Source organism: Arachis hypogaea, chromosome 16, assembly GCF_003086295.3.
Source record: "Arachis hypogaea cultivar Tifrunner chromosome 16, arahy.Tifrunner.gnm2.J5K5, whole genome shotgun sequence".
In the NCBI taxonomy this organism is placed as follows: Eukaryota; Viridiplantae; Streptophyta; class Magnoliopsida; order Fabales; family Fabaceae; genus Arachis; species Arachis hypogaea.
This window is the reverse complement of record NC_092051.1, coordinates 16932691-16951247: the sequence shown is the minus strand read 5'-3', so window position 1 is coordinate 16951247 and position 18557 is coordinate 16932691. Positions and strand designations below refer to the sequence as shown.

General features: G+C 31.9%; 1 protein-coding gene across 1 annotated transcript; it reads left to right on the top strand.

Annotated features, from left to right (window-relative positions):
• Positions 1-11208: 11208 nt before the first annotated feature.
• Positions 11209-17741, top strand: LOC112758105 (respiratory burst oxidase homolog protein B). Its single transcript, XM_025806686.3, has 9 exons — positions 11209-11898; positions 11995-12154; positions 13931-13979; positions 14225-14767; positions 15190-15576; positions 15668-15763; positions 15848-15963; positions 16049-16740; positions 17333-17741. The coding sequence occupies exons 1-9, from the start codon at positions 11403-11405 to the stop codon at positions 17440-17442; spliced, it is 2649 nt and encodes an 882-aa protein (XP_025662471.1). The 5' UTR covers positions 11209-11402; the 3' UTR covers positions 17443-17741.
• The last annotated feature ends 816 nt before the right edge of the window (positions 17742-18557 follow it).

Genomic DNA, 18557 nt, shown 5'->3' with positions numbered 1-18557 from the left:
GAAATGCAAAGACATAATGAGCTTGATAATATGATTTGGGAAACCAACATCCATAAGAATATCTCTAACAAAGCTCTATTTAATTCTATCATAAGCTTTTTCTAAATTAATCTTGATAGTCATCCACCCTTTTAGACCTTTCTTGCTTCTCATCGTACGAATGACTTCCTGAACAATAATGATATTATCTGAGCTATGTCTGCCAGAAACAAAATTGCACTGTGCGGATTTGACTAACTTCTTCATGAGGCTTCTGATACGGTTAGTAAGAACTTTAGTGACAATTTTATAGGAGACATTACATAAATTGATGGGTCTCATTTATTTGAGGCTAGTGACAGGTTCCACCTTAGAAATAAGAATAATAAAGGTTTTATTTATTTCTTGGACTCTTTCATGCTCATAAAAAATACGATGTATAAAGGTATAAAGGCCAGATCCAATTTTATTCCACTTATTCTGATAAAAAATAGCTTACAAATTATTTTTTCTTGATGCTTTAAAGCTACCCATAGCAAAAATTGTCTCTTTAATCTCCATATTAAAAATATCTCCTTTCATTTTATTTCGGTCCCCTTCACAAAAAATAGAAAAACTATTAGTGAGAACAAAAAAACACCCAAAAAAAAAATTCATATACAAATTAGAGTAAAAAAAAATGTAATACTCTCTAAAACATTTTTATCGGTAATTAAATTACCACCCTCATCTTAAAGAGAATGAGAAAAATTCTAATACCTAATAGAACTTACTAATGTATTATATATGCAAAAAGATTTGTATGTTAGCTTGATGTATAAATCACCGTAAATAGAAATAAACAATCCAAAACCATCTTTATGCATTACTCAGCAAAGATGGAAATTAAACTAATCTAACTAGATCTTGTCGTCCCTTGGCTAATAATGAGATAATATGTCAAAAATAAACAAAATCACAACAAACAAAATCACCAGATTTTGTAACTTTCCTATGCATACATAGTTGCATACAACACATGTCGTCTTCCATTGTATTTAGACACAATTAATGTCCGACCATTTCTAATTAACTTTTAATTTCGTCCTTTTTGGTCCCCCTTCCCCCTTCCATGTTTTGACTACAAAATAAACAACCATAGGCAAACTGATATGCAGTACCCTTTTATGGAAATTTATACATTTGGCACACTTTTCAAGTATATATAATATAATTAATCCACTAATAAAGCTCAAAGTAAATTAAGGTGTTCTTCCCAGAAAATTCTTGTAACTAATCGATACATAACTTTTATCACGAAAGATAATCACTTCATAATCTACCTTAATATTCCACTTCATTTAATAATAAAAAAAAAATTTGAGGATCAGTAATTTTAATTTATAATAGCTAATATTTTTAGTCAACAATCTAATACTTTTAACTTAATATATAATAATCTAACATTATATTTTTAATCTATATTTTTAAATATTATTAATTAACAGTTAATCAAAAATAATAAATTATATTAGCTTCTTAGCATTGTCCATTAATAAATAATAACAAAACGGGAGACTACAAAAGATCTAAAAGCAAAGAGTTGAAACATACTTGGAAAATTCCAGCTCGAAATTATTTATTTTTGTCATCAACTTTCCATTTTTAGGCTTCATCACACGAGATAATGGAAGGGATCAAGGGAATCTCATAATTGAGAAATTAAATTCGTTAATACCCCATACATAGAGAAAAGTCAAAGCAATACTTGACTTTTTCTTCATCTAGGTCAGCGGATAATGTATTCGCAATTTTGCCACGTGATTGAATGTAAAATTCGTACTAAGCACTGTATATTTGAGTAGTATATGGTTATTTATTTATTTATTTATTTATTTATTTTATTAATTTGGTATTATATAATTAAATTTTAGCAAATTTGAAGGTTTTAATAAAGTATTAGGTAAAAATTGAGGATAGTAAAGTATCAGAGCACAAGATTGACCAAGAAGTTGAGAAAAAGATAAATTGAGGCCCTTTTATAATTTCTTAATAAATCTTAGGGGTGTAGATGGTCTGATTCCGTCTGAAGATCCGACCCAATTTTAAATATTTTAGGGATTAATTTGGTGTAATTTTAATAGGTCTAAAGTCGGGTAAGGATATCAAAAATTAGATCTGATCATTATTTTGGATCGGATATGGGTCAAAGTGAACTCGACTTCACCCAACCTATATGCACCTTAAGGAAGTAAAAAAAGATATATATGTTTTAAATTAATTTTAATATTATGTTATATTAATTATAAGTTTATTGTTTTATTTTTAGTCACACTTGTTGAATTAGAAAATAAATCAAAGAAGCATTAAATAAGAATTATTTATGGATAAATTTAAGTCCAAATATGAATAACAACTTTTTGGTAACAAATTTTTTCTTTATAAATAAGTGCATCATAAATAAATTTTTTTATAAATGATTGTTAAAGCTTTAAAGACCCGATTTTCATCCAGTTTAGACTCGGTATAATTGTGACCCGAAAATATTTAGGTTTCATCAGATTTAGGGTCGAATTATGATCTAAAAAATAAATCCGATATATATTTAAGGCCAAATTTAGACCAAGACAAATCCAATTTCACCCGGTCATAAACGCGCTAATAAATCTTATATTCTATTAATTACTATTCTCAATAGTTTTGAACTTTAATTTCAATGTGATAAAAATATTAAAATATTTTACCATTAGGATTTTGGCAATTTTGTTTATATATAGACTTGGATTAAGAAATTGTACAATTAAAAAAAATCTTTGTCAAATATATTAGTTGGTAGAGAGAGATAATCGGTTGGACTTTATCAAACAACTTACCATATATATTCTATGTACTCCAATTATAATCTATGTGCACAATATAAATTACTCTCTAACAATTTATATAGAACTATTCATACAACTTGATATAGTTGAAAACTATATATCTTGACTTTCAAACCTTTATCTATAGTCCACAAAATTAAAGTTGTTGTTGTATTAAGTTATTGATCAATTATGAATGATAAAGAATCAAAGATAATAGATTAGAAATAACTAATATAAATCAATGTGAATGTAGAACCTTACAGGGAATGCACGGAGTGAAGTTCGTTTTTCTCAGTCATAATAACTTCTTTAGCTATTCAAGCAAGAAAATCAAGACCTCTCACATTGCTTTTTTTTCCCTCTTTTTTACTTTAATTTCCTACTAAAGTTACATTGCTTTAACTTTAAAGACTACCCCACTGTGCAATTGCTATGAGGATACACAATATTAATATCTTTTCCTGCCTTAAGTCATACCAATACATTATTCCATGACAATATAAAAAATTTACACTATTTGAATTAATTAGTATTTAAATTAATTGCCAATTTAATTTATTTCCCGGCTTGTTTTTTTAAAGTTTTAACGATCGTGCCTATATTAGTTAACTGAAATTAGTGACGTCTTTCGCAATTCATGAACGATATATATAGACGTCATGGGTCATACAAAGCTAACGACTAGACGCGTATATTATGGTAATTTTTCAAATGGAAATGAATATATTAATAATTAGGGTGACTTAATTATAGATTAACATTTTTGGAACTAGTTGTCTTTTCTTTTCTTTTTTTTTTTCACTTGCATATAATTAATTAATTAGATGATATGTAGAATGTCCTTTGTTGTTATCTATCGATTTAACATTTAAGAAATATATGATGAATGACAAAAAATTAGTATAGCTTTATAGTGACGTTTCCCGTACACCATGCCACCATGGGCACCTCAAAAAATAGTTAGTTAATTATAACTTCTAAGGTAGTATTATATTTCGAATATGAAAAATGATATATATAAATTAAAAATTAACTATTAAATTAATTATTATATTATTTTAGACAAAAATAATACTCGACATTATGATTAAATTAAATGAGAATACTATATTACTAGTTAACGTGTATGTTATTACATTACTAGTTAACGAGTACGTTACGGTACTAGTTAATAGATATGTTAGGTAGCATTTAGAAGAGAGACAGGGATTGAGAGATTGAGAGATAGAGACTAAAAGACAGAGACTAAAATAAGTCTCAGTATTGTGTTTGATGTAAAATAGGAGATAGAGACTGAAATAAGAATAAAGCTCTAATTTAATTTGCACAAAAGATAAAGTTGAAATTAATTAATTGAAATAGGGGTATTTTATGTATAAAATATTATTAAAGTTTCAGTTTTCATCCCCAAAAATTTCAAACCCCTATGTCCCCACTTTTTGGAGGTACTGAAATACTGAAAATTTGATGACAGAGACTGAAATTTTAGTATCAGTCTTTGGGCCAACAAACATGATACTGAGTTCCAGTCTCATAGTCTCCGTCCCAGTACCTCAAAACAAACGCTACTTTATGTTACTAGTTAACGAGCATGTTATTAAGACTAATAAAGTCACAAAATCACGAAATTGTCAAATCATAGCATTAAACACGTACATTAAAATAGTAAATGTCTAAGCCGTTACCTCATAAGGTACAAATAAGGGGAATACGGAAACTTGATAGGTAGCTTCTTTTCAATACACTATCACCTAAAACACTACTGACTTAAGCATCAGAATATTTTGCAAGTTGTCATCCTAGCCTGGTTCCATGTTGTTAGATTAGGATATTTGAATCTTATTAGCTAGTTACCTTAGCAAAAGGTACGAACATTTGACGCCATCTGCGGGGATCTTACACTGTTGGTTCCATGGCTGCTTATAAAATATAATTAGTAATCAATCCAAACACTCCTTTCAAGGAACAATGAAATCAAGATGATAGACATGAAACTGATATCACCCCACTTACCAATTAGAAATTACAAGTTCCTCCAGGATTCGAAAATAGTGAAGTTCAGAACACTGGAGTTTGTCATTTCGCTGGTTTGTTGGAAGGTGATTTCAGGAGACACTTGACTTCTAAGGATGTGAAGTTTATGGAAAAAATCTATCAAATCATCTTGAAATATATGTGAGATGAAGAAGTATCGAAGGTGATTTCGACTAAAAGAAAAAATTCAGCTTCGTCATCTATTGAGGACGGAAGTTCGGGACAATCCTCAACCCCAAAATTGTAAACACCAATAGGTGGGAAGGAAGACAATAAATGTGATCCTAAAGATTCAACAGCTTACAATGTGATATGGAAAGGAAGACAATAAATGACTTGTGAATATTTATACCAGCAAAGTTCTGTGATGAAGTCTTGACATCTGAAGGTCGTGTAGCCACTATCCGAGGAGATCGGGTAGCTGCTTTTTATACCGACAAAGTTATGTTATGGAGTCCTGACCTCTGAAGGTCGTGTAGTCATTATTCGAAAAGTTTTGACCTCTAAAGGTCGTGTAATCACTATCCGAGGAGATAGGGTAGTTGCTGTTTATACCGTTAAAGTTATGTGAAGAAGTTTTGGCCTCTGAAGGTCGTGTAGTCACTATTCGAGAAGATCGAGTAGGTGCTATTTGTAACACTCTACCACACAGAGCTTTACACCTTGGATGTAAAACAGAGGTAGCGAGGCGCTACGACTTCTAAAAATAAGAACTTATATTAATATAGTTGAAGAAGATTTATTCTAGGAGCCTTCAAAAGAAAGTTTAAAGCAAAGCATTAAACAGAAAAAGCGCAACACTCACGACACATAAACGATAAACAGAAAAGGTAAAAGAAGCCTACATAGATATAACCAAAGAGAGTTCCAAGGTACAAATATCGAAGCTCAAGACTCGGCTCGCGAAGATAAACCGGCCGGAGCACATATATATATATAGGAGAACCCAAAATAAGCCCAAAATACAAAGTTACAGAACCTATTTCTCTAAAATAGCCTCTAAGAGAAAGTTAGTACATCAAATACATAAGCAGTGGAGATAAAAGAGTCTATATATATATATATATATATATATATAGACACATACACACACACACATATCCAAAATAAAACCCCAAAGACAAGGATCTCCGCTATTAGAAGCTTCCGGTATGCCTCAACGAGGTGCCGCCTGTCCTGCATCTGAAAACTACAAATATCCGTATGGAATAAGAACCGGAGGTTCTCAACATGGTAAAGGTTCCACGTACATAAGATATAACGTCTTGGGAATGCCAGAGGCAATCATAGAACGCCGATACTCACATTATAAAACTTAAAGGATTAAAACAGAAACCATAAGTGGGTGGTCTTCTAAGATTCTAACTAAACCAAACCTTAAACTTGACTAAACTCCCTATCTTCTCGCCTTTCCTCTGATCCCCCAACACCAGTGATATCGCACACAAAAACAATCAAGCATGGGCAAACACAGCTAGTATACAAGTACTGCAATTAGCAAATATAACAATTAACATAGTAAGTTCACTTAAGCATTCCCAATTAATGCATAAAAAAGCAAGCAAACAATATGCACATGCTGCATGCCTATCTTATGGCTGATGAATCTCATCTGTCGATTATCAAGCTAACCCGATAAGTCCAGCTGCTAAATCCTGGACTGTCCGCCGTCGCGCATCCCCATTAGTCTATGCATAGCTTTTTCTCTTTCATTCATAATTCATAATTCATATATATATATATATATATATATATATATAACTTTACTTAATGGGGGTTAACCGTCCCGAGAATTTCTAAGTGCTCGGTCACCTCTTACGACGTAGGGTCAACAGAGTATCGAGTCTCAATCTGGAACACGTGGTGGCAAGCCACGGTACTTTACCCAAGAAAACTCGTATCTCAGACAATCATTTCACATTCATTCATTAACATTTCATAATCATTCATTATGGCTGTAAAGTCACTTTATACATCATATGTTTGCATCTTTATACATAGTTTATCATAACCTAGCGCAAGTGGGGCAAAACCACAACCCGTGCGTCTACCTGGAGAGCCTCTATATACTAACCAACCTGGAGTAAGTGGCGAAACCACAACCCTTGCGTCTACCTAGGGGGTACATTCTCATATGCCCATGAAGAATAAAGAAGGGGATCCTAACCTCCCACCTTTTCGTTGGGGGTGATTTTACAATGCCAAGAGGAACAAGGAAGGGGATCCCCACCTTCCACCATCTCCTGGGGTCATACTTTCGAGAAACAGTACTCAGATGCAACATTCATTCTTTTCTTTAGCCAGTTTCATAAATTCAAGTAGTATATATATGCACCCTACCTCCTCATACCTAAATTATCACTTCTCAAACTTTCTTCATCTCCAAGTTACTATTATTTCCTAACTTTGTTTCATTGCTAGGCCTATTACTAAGATCTTGGGTTAAAAGGATGAAAATAGAGGTTTAGAGGTTCAAAATTGGGTTTAAAACACAAAATATTCATTTGCTGAAAAACAGGGCTATGTGAATGCATGTCATGGTATGCGTACGCATAGGTCTCGTTTTTGGACCAAGATGCGTACGCGTGCATCTGTCAGCCTCCATATCTAGTCCCCGTCCCCGCCACGGGTAACGGAGACCCCGTATCCGCCAGGGACCGGGGACTCCACGGATATCCGCGGATTTTTAAAAAATAAAAAAAATTGGAAAAAATGAAAAAACCATATCAATCATCATGTTCCTTGTCTCCAAAGACATTAACAACATTAATAACAACAAAGACATTAACATGTTCATAGTCTCCAAAGACATTAACAACAACAAATAATATCAAACATATCCATAAAACAACCAAAGTATCAAACATATCCAAAAACTATAAAGCATAATTCATCACATTGTAGAATTTTCAAGCCTTTTTACATGATGTAATGGTAGTGATGGTACATTGTGATTTGTTTGAATCCTACATCAAAAAGAAGAATACAATTAAAAGTTAAAATCGTAAAATAAATCATGAAGAGTATTACTTAATGCATCCGAAGAAGATATTCTATAAATCATGAATCAGAATCACATTAATCCAAAATATAAATCATAAATCAGAATCTCATTAACCTAACTCCAGATTAACCCAAAATTGACTCAGAAATATAAATCAAAATAAAAAATCAGAATCACATCAACCTAACTCAGAAATATAAATTAAAAATCAGAAATTGGGAATCAAAATCTCATTAACCTAACTTCAGATTAACTCAAAATTGACTCAGAAATATAAATCAGAATCAGAAATTAGAATCACATCAACCTAACTCAGAAATATAAATTAGAAAATAGAAATTTAGAATCAGAATCTCGTTAACCTAACTCAGAAATATAAATTATAATTAAATTAGAAATTAGAAATCAAAATCTCATTAACCTAACTCCAGATTAACTCAAAAGTGACTCAGAAATAGAAATCAGAATCACATCAACCTAACTCAAAAATATAAATTAGAAATTAGAAATTTAGAATCAGAATCTTTTTAACCTAACTCCAGATTAACCCAAAATTGACTCAGAAATATAAATCAGAATTAGAAATCAGAATCACATCAACCTAACTAAGAAATATAAATTAAAAATCAGAAATTCAAAATCAGGATCTCATTAACCTAACTCCAGATTAACCCAAAATTACTCAAAAATATAAATCAAGAATATTCATTTATAATCACATTAACCTAACTCAAAAATATAAATTAGAAATCAGAATCAAAAATCCAGAATCAGATCAACCTAATATTCATTCAGAATCACATTAATCTAACCCAAAATTAATATAGAAATATAAATCGGAATCCAAAATCAGAAATCAGAATCAGATCAACCTACTTCAGAAATATAAATTCAGAAATCACAGGGCTAACTTACCCGACGGAGAAAAGGGGGCAGACCAGCGAAGACCGACGATTTGGTGGACGAACAGCGAAGATGCGAGACCAGCGACGAGGAGAAGATAATTACCGGCGATGACGCGATGAGGAGAAGACGTTGCTCTACCGCGACAAGGAGAAGACAACGACCGGCGACGACGCGACGAGGAGAAGAAGACGATGTGGCCGCGACGGTGAGCTCGAGAGGTGCAGTGAGCGACCGAGCCACTCAGAGGGTGGCAGGCGGCGCTGAGGGACCGAGGGGGTGGGAGGTGGTGGTCAGCGGTCGGCGGTGTTCGGGAAGGAGAAAGGAGGGGTTGAGGGTTTGACGAGGAGTGGAGAGGAGAGGAGAAGAGACTCTCTGTCTCTGAAGGAGGGGCTCAGGGCTATTTTCGTCTTTTCACATAAATAGGGATTTAACGGATCTCCCAGTTTATTATACGGGTCCCCATCCCCCCGTCCCCGCGGGTAGAAATCAGCCCCCATATTTGCCCCCGACTGATAAATTTTCGCGAATACCCGCCCGCCGGAGATTTTTGCCATAGCTAGTTGGGACACTGTTATAGACAAAAATAATACTCGAGATTATGATTAAATGAGAATACTACGTTACTAGTTAACCTGTATGTTACATTACTAGTTAACGAATATGTTACGTTACTAGTTAACGAGAATGTTATTAAAACTAATTAATAAAATCACAAAATCACAAAATTGTTAAATCATAGCATTAAATACGTATATTAAAAACAGCAAATGTCTAAGTCGTTACCTCATAAGGTACAAATAATAAAAAAAGTTAAACTTGACAAGTAACTTCTTCTCAATATACTATACACCTAAAATACTACTGACTTAAGCATCATAGTGTTTTATAGGTTGTCTTCCTAACCTAATTCCAACATTATCAGATTAAGATTTTCGAATCTCATTAGCTCGTCACCTTAACAAAAAATACACATTAGCTCGTCACCTTAACAAAAAATACAAACATATTAAGATTTTCGAATCTCATTAGCTCGTCACCTTAATATTATTATATATATATATATATATATATATATATATATATATATATATATATATATATATATATATATATAAAACTCACTTTAATATTATTTTATATTTTAACATATATTTTATACTAATAATTAATTTTTTACATAGACATAACCTAATTATTGTTCTAATATATATACAACTAACCAATGCTAAATTCAACATTTAACAACCACGTACAATATTTTTTTTTATGTAACATGTACCTTATCATGCTTAGCATATTAACAATTAGCAACAATACATTTAAAATTAACTTCTCAAAGTAGTTAGTATTAATTAATTATAATTATTCGTCAAATATATATAACGATATTCCTTAGATATATAGTATGAACTCATACTCTCGTATTTTTCTTTTTCGGTGTCTAACTCACTCTCGTATAATCAATCACAAGCAATTATTATTTTTCCTTCATTCATATAGTCATATTTGTGGAAGCACACCAATCACATGTAAGTTACAAAAAACGGACATTCATGTAATAATGTAATGAGTACGTACAATTTTAATATTTCAATCATAAAACCAACTTTGTTCAGATAATATCATCCGATTTTTAAAAAATGGCTTTTTTTTCAAATTTTAAATTATAACCTCAAACTTTCAATTTTTCAAAAAAAAAATGTTAAAAAAATAATTTTACAACAAAAAAAATTAACTAATATTAATAAACAAAAAATACTATATACATATAAAAAATCAGTCATTATATATATATATATATATATATATTATTTTTAATATATATTTTATATTTTAATTTATATTTTTTATAAGTAATTAATTTAATAGTTATTTTTTTAATACACATACCATAACTGATTAGTTAGTTAAAAAATAGTTCTCTATACGTATCCAATTAATTAATAAAGTTGTGGATAAATAAAAATAAAAAATTAAAAGAAAATTATAAAAATTAGTTCTCATTTTTTCTCTCTCTTCTTAAAATAAAATCAAGATAACAAAAGGTAAAAATTCAACTTTACTTGAACTTTATGTGAAGTTAATACTTTGAGCGTGAAACTTCACTTGAGTTTGTTTTCACGGTAACAAAAAAAATGGTTTTGTTCCCTTTTGAGTTTTGCATGTGAACGCAGAGGAGAGAGCAAAGGCAACTTCTTAGGGTGTTTCGTAACATGCATAAGAAATAATAGAAGATGGATACTAGAAGGTTTTAATTTGAATCCCCTCTCAAGTCTCAACAACTCTGGCATATTGCCTATTGCCTATTGCGTCAACGTACGCGCCATTAGCCGCAACATGGTCACATGCCTCTCTTTGAATGTAGTTACCCACTCACCCTCCCATTTTTGACTTCTCCACATACGTACATACAATCATACATACCTCCACCCACCACTCCCCTCCCTTATTTTCATTCTTTTTATATATACTCACAATTCCTAACACTACTACTACAAACTTATCTTTCTCCCACCCTTCATCAACACTTCATTTCACTCTCTATATAATTACCCTTATCTTGCATTCCTTTTCTAAACGCTCCCAAAATATATTCTTTACAAGTATTCATTCAGTCTTTTTAGAGACAAGAATCAATGGAGATTCAGCAAGAGGAACACGAGTCGTGGTCGGAGACGGAGAGCACGGGGAGCCGGAGCACACGTGTGGGCTTCAGTGGGCCGCTGAGCGGCCCATTGGTGTCCAACAACAAGAAGAAGTTGAGCGCCAGGTTCAAGGACGACGATGATGACTTGGTCGAGATCACCTTGGACGTTCGCGACGACACCGTTTGCGTCCAGAACATTCGAGGCGGAGACCCAGAGACGGCACTCCTCGCTAGCCGCCTCGAGAAGCGGCCGTCCTCGCTCGGTGTCCGCCTCAGACAGGTGTCACAGGAACTGAAACGCATGACTTCCTCTCAGAAGTTCGACAAAGTTGATAGGAGCAAGTCCGGTGCCGCACGTGCACTCAAAGGACTCAAGTTTATTACCAAAAATGTCGGAACTGATGGTTGGTCTAAGGTTGAGAGCCGGTTCCTTGAGTTGGCTGTCGATGGAAAGCTCCCCAAAACCCGGTTTAGCCAGTGCATAGGTACCTCTTATTTTTATTCTTAATTTTTTAGTCGATCAATGTTACTGTTGTTGGTGAAGTAATTAATTAGTTAATGACGAAAACTAATTAAACTAGGTATGAACGACTCGAGGGAGTTTGCTGGAGAGTTATTTGATGCATTAGCTCGTCGTCGAGGCATAACATCGGCTTCCATTACCAAGGATGAGTTGCGTGAATTCTGGGAACAAATTACTGATCAGAGCTTTGATTCAAGGCTGCAGACCTTCTTTGACATGTAAGATAATTATTATGATAGCTTCATTAATTAGGACATGCATGCGATCAATCATCACAGGTAGTATGTATAATTATATTGCATGCACATTAAAAAAAATACATATTAAAATATAAAATATATTTTTAAAATGAATTAAATAAATATGTTCTTATACAAACATATTTGTGACCAATTTGATGAGTAACACCTAACATCTTTTATAATCAAATGTGGTAGCTATAAGACCTAGGTGTTAATGGAGACTAATTAAGGTGCTCATTCATTTTTTAAAGACCAAACAGATTAATTACAGATTATAGACAATAGAGAGATCGTCAGAGATCGTTTGACTTTGCTTTCTAATTATTTGTATTCCCCTATCAGTCGTGGAAAAACTAACGCCGCACTTGATGCAACTTTCATGTGAAGAAATGATGATTGAGTTTATATAATATTATATATATTATATATTATTGTCACCCACCAATAAGATACTAAAGAATTATTGTTCACAAATTTGTGGAGTTATGAAAGTTGTCATTAGGCAAATTAGAGTATTAACAACCATCAATTAATAAATGATAATTCTAAAATAATCTTGTTACATATATATTTTCTTATAGTGGATATCATTTTATGACATCAGTATTTTTTAATAATTTATATATATTTTCTTATTTTATTAATTAAAAATAATTTAATTATATAATTAATTAATAATAATTATATTTTTATTCTGGTGTTATGAGTGTTTTAGTATACCAATATAGTATTATCAATTTTGAAATAGTTATTATTCCAAGTATAAGTATGAAAGTATTCTCAATGTTTCTAGGTTTATGTAGTAGAACTAACCGAAGGGTGCTTATCATTTTTGAAACCTAAAAACTTAACTAAATCACGCAATCATAATAAGCTTATAATTTAATAATTTTTAAAACCTACATATTGTAACCTGTCAAATGGCACCCAATTAGTAGTTAAAAGATCAGATCACTATTTTTTGGTTGAATTGCTCTATACGAATTATGTTTTTATAAAAAATTACTTAAAAACATTTTGAAGAATTATTTTTCGATCTCCTGTGTACAACTATACATGACGCGGGATTTTAATCCATCATTCAAACCTTAGAAAATTTGTTACAAGATTATTATTGTTATTATTATTAAGATAGTGGAACGGTCTAGGGGTTAAGCTGGAAAGTGAACCAAAAAGATAAATTGAACTTAAATAGGAAATCAATGGTTGGTCCCATTGAAGAGAAGAAAAAGAAAAAGAATGAATCAGCGTTTGCTGCACCAAACCCAAAGGGCTTTAGGAACAAGAACCAGTCAACGCTGTGTTGGGTTGATAACTGAACCAAAAAAATATACATACACGGAATTTGTCTCTCTATTGACTATTGAGTATCATTTGGAAAACAACATATGTACGCATGAATGTCACATAAAGATATAATTATTTATAAGCTCTCTTCTTATCAGTTTACATTATTAGAATAAATAATATTTTAATATAATTTTAAAGTTTTATATTCAAAAATCTTAAATTCAACTTTTAATAAATTTTAAAATTAAAAAAATAATAATATAAGATAAATAAAAAATATATAAAAAAACAAAAATTCAAAAATTCAAAAGAGTACCGTTGAAAATGAGTCCTATATGATGACAATGTCATAGTCAAAATATGAAAACATATATTATGGAGAACCAAATGTCAATGCTATATCTTAAATTGGGTTTACACCGACATTTTTACTGACTATTGATAAAATTGAACTCATGCCAGGGTGGACAAGAATGCTGACGGACGAATTACCGAAGAAGAAGTCAGAGAGGTATGCAATAATATACGACTATACTTGCTGAAATTATTTTTTAAAAAATATAGGAGTGAGTATTTTTATTAAATTTCGTCACCACTTAATTAGTAAATAAAAATTAATAATTTTATATTAAAATAAAATTTTATATCATTAAATATATTAATAATGACTAATTAACGACTATAAATCATAAAATTTGTTAGCACATGTGGAGATAGGAAGGTTGCTAAACTGCTGTATGATTATTGTTTTTACAGATTATCGCTTTGAGCGCTTCCGCTAATAAGCTTTCAAAATTACAAGAGCGTGCGGAAGAATATGCAGCTCTTATCATGGAAGAGTTGGATCCAGACAACCTTGGATTCGTTGAGGTTTACAATTTGGAAATGCTGCTTCTGCAAGCACCAGCGCAATCAACACACATGAACACAGATAGCAGGGTGCTGAGCCAAATGCTGAGCCAGAAACTAGTCCCAACAAAAGAGCACAACCCAATCAAGCGTGGGTTGCGGTCACTGTCCTACTTCATCGAGGACAATTGGAAGCGTCTCTGGATTGTAGCTCTCTGGCTCTGCATTTGCGCAGGCCTCTTTACTTGGAAGTTCATCCAGTACAAGAACCGCGCAGTCTTCCACGTCATGGGCTACTGTGTCACCACGGCCAAGGGAGCCGCCGAGACTCTCAAGTTCAACATGGCCTTAATCCTCTTACCTGTATGCAGAAACACCATCACCTGGCTCAGGAGCAGGACCAAGCTAGGCATGGCCGTTCCCTTTGATGACAACATCAACTTTCACAAGGTATGTATGTCCTTATTTTATATCTTAAGTTAGAGTTTGGTTTAGATAATAAGATAAAATAAGACATTGAAGATAAAATATAAATATAAAAATTAGTATTTTTATATTTTATTTGATAATAAATTAAAATAAATTATAAAAATTTAATTTATTTTTTAATTAAAAAATTAAAAAAAAATATAACAATAAAAAATATAAAAAATTACTAAAAATAATAAAAAAAATAAAACATAAATTATGTTTTGTTGTTAGTGTCTCATAAATACAAAATATACTAATTTAATATCTCTAAATACAATGTCTTTATACATGTTTTGTTTGCTAAATACAATTTTATATTTTTATATCCCAATATTCTATAAACAAAAACAGCCTTAATATCTTTTCCATAACATAACTATAACTGTGGTGTCTTTGTTCAGGTGATTGCTTTTGGGGTTGCGATTGGGGTTGGGTTGCATGCAATTTCGCATCTAACGTGCGATTTCCCAAGGCTGTTACACGCGACGGACGCGGAATATGAGCCAATGAAGCCATTTTTTGGGGAGCATAGGCCAAACAATTATTGGTGGTTTGTGAAGGGGACAGAGGGTTGGACAGGGATAGTGATTGTGGTGCTTATGGCAATAGCATACACATTGGCACAACCTTGGTTCCGAAGAAGCAGGTTGAATCTTCCTAAACCTCTCAAGAAACTCACTGGCTTCAACGCCTTTTGGTACTCTCATCACCTCTTCGTCATTGTCTATGCTCTTTTAATCGTTCATGGATACTTCCTTTACCTCAGCAAGCATTGGTATAAGAAAACGGTATGCATCAATTTATTACATGCATTCACATTATTTTCCTTATTCATTCATTCTTTTCTTCTTTTCTAAACTTATTGAACTATTGGCACAGACTTGGATGTATCTTGCTATTCCCATGCTCATATACGCATGTGAGCGCCTACTTCGTGCTTTTAGATCTGGCTACAAAAGCGTCAAGATTTTGAAGGTACATTGCCTTGTCTACTACTGCTTTTGTTTAAGATAAATAATGCACTAAAGACTAAACTATATAAACTTGTCAATGTTCCAGGTTGCAGTATACCCAGGAAATGTCTTGGCCTTGCATATGTCAAAACCACAAGGGTTTAAGTACTATAGCGGACAGTATATTTTCGTTAACTGTTCAGATGTCTCCCCATTTCAATGGTAAAATTCATCTAACGAGAAATGTTTCTCTAAATTAATTGGTATTAGTTAGTTATAACTAACTGACATCTATGTATATGTATAGGCATCCTTTCTCTATTACATCAGCTCCGGGAGATGATTACGTAAGCGTCCATATTCGGACTTTGGGTGACTGGACTTCACAGCTTAAGGCGGTTTTCGCGAAGGCGTGTCAACCGGCAAGTGGGGACCAAAGTGGTCTTCTAAGAGCAGATATGTTACAGGGCAACAACATACCAAGGATGCCGAAGCTCTTGATTGATGGGGCATATGGAGCTCCAGCACAAGACTACAAGAACTACGAAGTGATCCTTCTCGTGGGGCTAGGAATTGGTGCAACACCATTGATTAGTATACTGAAAGATGTGTTAAACAACATAAAGCAACAGAAAGACATAGAAGAAGGGATGGTGGAAAGTGGTGTTAAGAACAACAAGAGAAAACCATTCGCCACAAACAGGGCTTATTTCTACTGGGTGACACGTGAGCAGGGGTCGTTCGAGTGGTTCAGGGGTGTGATGGATGAGGTTGCAGAGAATGACAAGGACGGAGTGATTGAGCTTCATAACTATTGTACAAGTGTGTATGAAGAAGGAGATGCCAGATCGGCTTTGATCACAATGCTTCAGTCCCTCCAACATGCTAAGAGTGGTGTGGATATTGTTTCAGGGACAAGGGTCAAGACCCACTTTGCTAGGCCTAATTGGCGTAAGGTCTTTAAGCAAGCTGCTCTCAAACACCCTAACAAAACAGTTGGTAAGTTCATTTTCTTAATATCTCTCCTTATATGGAATTTAAATTATACTTTGTTAGGAAATATAAAAAAAATGAGTTATATAAATACCAAAATCAGCCACTAAATTCAGTCACTAATATAAAATATATAATGAAATATAAATATACATTAAAAATAAATTAAATCACACATATATTTATACACAAATACATTAGCTAATTTTAGTAGTTAATTTTAGCGTATAAATAATAGTATTTTTGAAAAAAAATACTATATATACATAAAAAATAGTTATTAATTAATTGTCATGTTTATTTAATTTATTTTATATATATAAAAGATGTTAGAGGATTATTAGAATATATTGTTTTTAATTATAAATTAAACATTAATATTTAAAAATATAAAATAAAATATGTTGTTAAATTATTAAACTAAAAAATTTGATTAAAAAATTTAAATTTATAACTAAATAATAATTAAAATTATTAAAGTTTGATATTTTTTAATATTTTTTTTATAATTAATTTTTAATATACACTTAATATTATTGAATATATGAGTCAATATGATTATTATGTTTACATTCTCTATTTACTCCTTTTTTTTTAGGTGTATTTTACTGTGGAGCTCATGCTTTGGTTGGAGAATTAAAGAGGCTTTCTCTGGACTTTTCTAGGAAAACCAACACTAAGTTCGATTTTCATAAGGAGAATTTTTAGATTCTTTTATCTCTTAGCTCTTCATTTTTAATTTATTTTATATTTTTCTCAACTGTAATATATATAAATAGTCAGGGCCGGGGGAGACTAATTAGTAGTATATATAAAAGGTTGCTGCATGAACTTTTTGTTGCAGAAATAGATGAGCGGCTAAGCTAGCAGTGCATTAATTTGTGATTCGTATATACATGTATAAAAAAATTGTATTCTCCTTGATGGGAATTAAATTATGACATTGTTGTTTTCACTTTTTCATATAATCAAATTAAATAAAAATTTATCAAATTTTATTTATTCAACATACGTGTAATGAACGTCTTAACTTACCGTACTTAAGATTAACAACACATAATTCACACAAAAGTAAAATGATTATGAAGACACTTAAGAGTTATGGTAGTGCGGCGCATTTTATCTAATATATATATGGTGTATTTCTTTTTTTTTTTTTTTTTAGTCAAGTGGATTGGACAACCCCCAATCTTAGCTATCACAACACACCCACACTACACACTCACTCACATAATATTTAAGGGTTTATATTCAACACTTGGTGCACTCACCAAGATTTGAACCCGGATGTAGCATATTAAGAGACACATGATTTAACCAGTTGAGCTAAGCCTCAACTGCATATATGGTGTATTTCTTTGGTACATGAAAACAACAAAACAGTAGAACATTTTGTGTTACCATGTCTATTTACTATTTGTATTGATAAAGCTAATCTCGGGAATCTATTTTCATCCCTGCTAAACATAGCACAAAGGTGATGATAGGAAAAGGGGAGAGAAAAATCTTATTATGCAATATATTCTATTCCCGCCCACTTTGCCTTTGTTCTCATTTTATTATCATGATGTAATATGACAAACATAATTATGCTAAACATAGATTAAAACTAATAGCTAAAATCAGTTATTAATATAAAATATATATTAAAATAAAAATTATATATTAAAATAATTAAATTATATATATGTATATAAATATATAATAATTAATTTTAATATTCACTTAACATTTTTGTTACCCATAATACTTTAATATGTGCCTCATCAGAAATATTTGACTCCAAAAAATTATGTACAAAGAGATATCTGTATATTAAATTT

What these genes read in the sequence shown, in the direction of transcription:
- LOC112758105 (XM_025806686.3), top strand. Translation starts at nt 11,403, where the DNA reads ATGGAGATTCAGCAAGAGGAACACGAGTCGTGGTCGGAGACGGAGAGC. An exon ending in CCGGTTTAGCCAGTGCATAG is followed by an intron (nt 11,899 to 11,994) that starts GTACCTCTTATT and finishes TAATTAAACTAG; the next exon opens with GTATGAACGACTCGAGGGAG. An exon ending in AGCATTGGTATAAGAAAACG is followed by an intron (nt 15,577 to 15,667) that starts GTATGCATCAAT and finishes CTATTGGCACAG; the next exon opens with ACTTGGATGTATCTTGCTAT.